This window comes from Actinia tenebrosa, unplaced genomic scaffold, assembly GCF_029948245.1.
Source record: "Actinia tenebrosa isolate PJP-AT-01 unplaced genomic scaffold, QUT_ActTen_1.0 PGA_scaffold6__47_contigs__length_16458017, whole genome shotgun sequence".
NCBI lineage: Eukaryota > Metazoa > Cnidaria > Anthozoa > Actiniaria > Actiniidae > Actinia > Actinia tenebrosa.
Genome location: NW_028292583.1, coordinates 7,721,955 through 7,727,090, shown reverse-complemented (window position 1 = coordinate 7,727,090; position 5,136 = coordinate 7,721,955). Strand labels below are relative to the sequence as shown.

At 37.8% G+C, this 5,136-nt stretch overlaps 1 protein-coding gene across 1 annotated transcript; it reads left to right on the top strand.

Annotated features, from left to right (window-relative positions):
• The first annotated feature begins 638 nt into the window (after positions 1 to 638).
• Positions 639 to 4,669, top strand: LOC116293351 (endothelin-converting enzyme 1-like). Its single transcript, XM_089038950.1, has 8 exons — positions 639 to 1,337; positions 1,531 to 1,587; positions 1,678 to 1,794; positions 1,910 to 1,990; positions 2,365 to 2,501; positions 3,299 to 3,527; positions 4,280 to 4,378; positions 4,508 to 4,669. The coding sequence occupies exons 1-8, from the start codon at positions 639 to 641 to the stop codon at positions 4,667 to 4,669; spliced, it is 1,581 nt and encodes a 526-aa protein (XP_088895076.1).
• The last annotated feature ends 467 nt before the right edge of the window (positions 4,670 to 5,136 follow it).

Sequence of the window (5,136 nt, the reverse complement as noted above, 5' to 3'; positions counted from 1 at the left end):
CGGCCCCTTCCTTACAGAAAGACATTTATTGAGTCGTCCTCCTTCCTTTTCTCAACTAAGGAATACGTAACACTGCATTTGTACTGACACTACAATTATATTGATTTTACTGATACTGGTATTAATTTCTTGAAAGTTCAGATTTGTCAGAACGAACACTACACACGAAAAACAGCAATGTAGCTCATATATTATTAAAATTATTAAAGAAAGTTATCAAATCATATTACATTTTGATAGGTTACATCCTACTGAGTTTCTCAAAATCCAAAAGCCCCATTAAATGTGCATGAAACAAATAAGTGGCCAGGAAGGGTTAATGAAGGATTTACGCCAAGAAAAATCAAGAACTAAACCAAAATGTAGTGCCGTTTCATAGATTAGAATACAACAATCAAAAGATACTATGACAAGTTACTTCGAATGATCGAATTCGAGAAAAATGAAAAGTACTTAAGAACAGGTAGAATAAGACAGGTTTGTTTTACCGGTAGAGAAAAAGACGTAATTAATTAAAAAAGGCTTATTTAAACATCAACTAGATCAAACAGCCTACAGTTCTGGTAATACTCTTTGATGAGAACAGCAACTATCATAACAGACACGCAGCAAAAAATTGTGTATTCGTGATGGGAAGAATGACGAATGGTGGCAGCGGTGGGAGACAAGAAAACAAGAGATGGTCGTTAATCCATGGTCCCCGTTTCTTAGCAGTCTTACTGGTGATATCCATGATCCACGTAGCAGCAAGTCAGAACCAGATGGGTACTCGTGATCGAGGTTTCAACAAGAATCGATCACCAAGATATGTCAAGACAACAGGCCAAACTAGCACCCAATCTAGCAGGGTTTGTAACACCACGGAATGTATTAAGGCAGCCAAACTAATCAAAAGTTCGATGAACCTGAATGTACACCCTTGCGATGACTTTTATGAGTACGCTTGTGGGAGCTGGTCGTTTATCAACCCATTACCAAGCGGCTACTCTTATTTGTCTCTTTTTGATGTGGCACATTTGAAAATGAACGAATACAAAAAATTGAAATTAGAAAACTCAACGAAAGAAGTCAGCGGAATAAGTAAAACAATACAGAAAATGCCATCCGATTTGTACAAGTCATGCATGAACTTAAAGGCCATTGACAATCTTGGTGCCGCACCTCTGAGGGAACGTATTAGAGAGTTGGGAGGCTGGGACATGAGTGGAGACTGGGACGAGGATACGTGGGATTTTAACAAAACCCTTCTTTCTATTCATAAAATTATCAAGGACGGGCCTCTGTTTTTGACGGGAGGCATACCAGACGAAAACAATAAAACTAAGAAAGCTCTCGCTGTAAGTATCGTATTTATGAGTTGGAATATCAAATGTCTATAACCTTTTACTGCTAACCAAAATGAATATAAAAGCTGAAAATTTCAAAGATTGTATCCGTAAACGTCCTCAATCGTGCTGCTATATTGTTTTCTTTTTCTTGTAAATAGTTTAATTAATGATTGATTAGTAGTTTATTCCTCTGATCCCGTAGATTCTTCAAGCTGGACCAGCCCTAAAGAAAGAAGAATACCTTAATCTATCATCAAAGGTAAAATACTTTTCTTGTTAATGTGATAACAAAATGTGTTACTTCTCCTTCATTTTCTACAATCAATTTTTACGGAATATTTCTTTCTAGGCAATGTCAGCATACAGAGAGCTGATCATTGATGTGGTGGATTTGTTGGGTGGTAACGTCAACACCACAGCCAAGAAAGTAGACGAGTTGATTAGTTTTGAAGCCCAGCTTGCAGACGTGAGTGACGTTTTTATGATCATTAATACCTCATCTTTATGGTTGAAGCAGAAAGGTGCAAAATTGTGTAGGTTTCTAGTCGAATTTACACTCATATTTTGTCTTATGTTTTTAGGTATCTTTAACAAGTGGAGAAATAGACAAATTCCTTAACAACAATATAACTCTTATTGAACTTCAACGAGAAGTGCCTGAGGTAATTTGTGGTTTAGTCCTGGCCTCTATTCCTAATAACTGAAGTCTGCTTTGTCGTAAATACAACCTATCCAAATAATGAAAAAGTTTAAGGTTTTTTTGAAGAGCTCTAAAAACAATATCCGGAAAGTTACTGAAATTTCGAATAATAAATTTAAATTTAAGAACCTGGAAAAAATCTTAGCTCCGGATAAAAAATCTTGATTTTTCTTTATTTCTGGGTAAAGTAAAACGATGCCGGCATGTGGACTGAAATGGGAAAACGTGATCGAGCTAAAGTGGACCACCGTTTTCATACATACGTCATACTACCACATACTATGCCAACCAATCAGAACACTAGAATTAGAACAGTTATTTTATAATTTCTTTTAGTTCGACTGGATTAATTACTTTAATGTTCTGTATGCATCACCATCATCATCTACGATTAATGAAAGCGAGCTAATTTATGGGCCTGCGCTGTCCTACCTAAAGAAGGCTATGAAAATAGTACAGAAAACACCTAAGAGGTACGCTCCATAATGTTGATAGAATTAGAGCCCAATACAGGGTTGTACTGTATCCCCAAAGAGAATAATAACAACCAACATTCATGCCGTCTTTTTTCTATTAAGCCCCAAACCTCTAATAAGCCCCCCCCCCCCCTCCCCCCCTCCTCATCTGATAAGCTCCCAAACTGAAGCGCCAAAATTAGCCTCATTTATCTAAAGTATGCCCTAATCTCTAAGAACCCTAAGAAACATTTTGGTCCTTTGAGCTTTTCCCTTGGCAGTCCTCTGAAAGTCTGCGTTTTCCCTGTTGGGATTATGAATAATATTTTTTATAAAAAAAGCCTCTAATTAAGACCTCCTTCTAATGAACTACCTGTTGTTCAAAGGCATTTAAAAATAATAAGCCCTCGGAGGCTTAATTGAGAAATACGATGCGTTATAAAATACAGGGTTTCGGGCCATGATGACGTTAATCTAATCTACCAGTTTTGGCTGTGATCACAGAGTGGGACAATCACGAACGGAACCCTCAGATCCATGTTAGGTAAAAGCCCAAGATAGAATTGGAATTTAGAAATTGGCTTTTGCGGAGGGAGGAAAACCGGAGAACGCGGAGAAAAACCCTCAAAGCACAGGAGAGAACCAACAAACAACTCAACTCACATACGACACCGAGCTAATTACAGACTAATGACAATGGAAACCCCCTCGATAAAAATCTGAATCCGCCCCGAAATTTTGAATTATTATTACTATCTTATTTGAAGCAGTGACATGAAAGTAGCTTGATTCATCTCGTTTTGTTTTGTTTTCAGGGTACTGGCCAATTATATGGTATGGTTCGTGATAAGAACCGAAGTCAACTGGCTTTCTGCTAGTTTCAGGAAGGCTCAGCTAGAGTACAATCAAGCAACAACGGGTACTACATCTGACGAAGAGCTTTCGAAAAAATGTGTTGGTCAAACTGAAAAATCTTTTGGTGATGTAATAGCAGTTGCATATATTAAGGAACACTATGCACAACTTACAAGTAAAACTAGAATGGTAAGTGATTAGCATTCTAGCACATTGCACAGAAGAGTAATAATAAAAGCCGCGATGATATAGACCTGTGCAGCACTTTGGAATGCAGCTCAATCTGGGGACAAAACAATAGGTTCCAATTCTCAGGAAATTGAAATTATTTTGTCTTGTCCCCCAGATCAAGCTGCTTTGACACGTATAAACTATCAAGTAAATAACTAAAGCACATATTTTCATAACTTATACCTGTTAATCGCCAAAACAGATTCCCATATGAAGTAGAAGAGACCTCAAGGGAAAATTGGTCTAAGTCTGGGAGAACATTGTGGCTTTTTCATCGAGAAAACGAGGAAAACGTCCCGGAAAAACGTTCCTCAAAATATGATCGCCAATTTGTCACGCAACAGTTGCACAAAATGAATCGGCATAACACAGGAAGCCCAAATTAATCAATATCAACATTTAATAAAGACCTATACTGAAACCTTTACTTTCAACATTTATATTTTTTTCAGCAACACCGCTATTTCATTTACCTATATATCCTTCATATATCTCAATAGTCAGCTACCAACTTCCATTCCTTTCCTGTATGACAATAATTTCTTATGGCAGAAACCACATGCGCTTATTGAGCGCCTATTTTTTGGATTTGTTTTAAAACCATATATGCTAAGCAATTTTTTATACCACGCAGATGAGCCTTAGACTCATAACTCATTCTGACTCGTTTTATTTAGTCATGTCTAAAATACTACATTTTATGTATAAAGACTAAAAGGATCTTTAGTGGAGCGATTCAAGCTTTTAAAGATAACGTCAACTCACTTACATGGCTAGATAATGGCACTAGAAGTGAAGTATTGCAAAAGGTAAGTAACGTAATACCGTATGAAGTGGAACAATGATCTGTGTGCACAGTAGCCAGTCACCGGAAGGAGGGGGCCGTCTCTAGGGAAAATTGCTGGAACAGTGTTGTTTATGTTTATGATGTCTCTCAGTTCCAGCTCTCTGATTTTCAAAATGTTGCCCGGAATTTAAAGGGTCAAAATACTCTTATTACGAGGATTATCTGTCTTGTTTTAGCATCAACACAAAGTTTACTTATTGTAGAATGTTTTACGAGTTATTCTACAGATATCTTCGATGATTTAGGAGCATAAACTAAGAAAGATGTCTTCAGCACTCTGTACAATAGTCCCCTTCACAGTTCCCTGCGCCATCTTGAAAGGTAGCCGTGCCTTTGCATCGTAGCGAGACGAACGGTGAGCTTGCAATGATAGGGACCTGTTAATAATTGCCCAAGGTGTTAAATAAAGGTATCTATCATTGCAAGCTCACCGTTCGTCTCGCTTCAATGCAAAGGCACGGTAACCTTTCAAGATGGCGCAGGGAACTGTGAAGGGGACTATTGTGAATGGCCGTCTAGCTTCAATGTCTTATTTTTAAAATAGCATCAAAATCAACCTCAAAATAGAACATTTGTCTTCTGAAACTCCATATCGATACCTTCAAAGTTTTTGGGGTTTGAAAGACAACGAACGCTATAGTAGTGTCGTGCTAAATTTATGAGAACAACGCTGTCCAGACCAGCGAGGCCAGAAACGATAGAGACGCCCCCTCCCTCCTG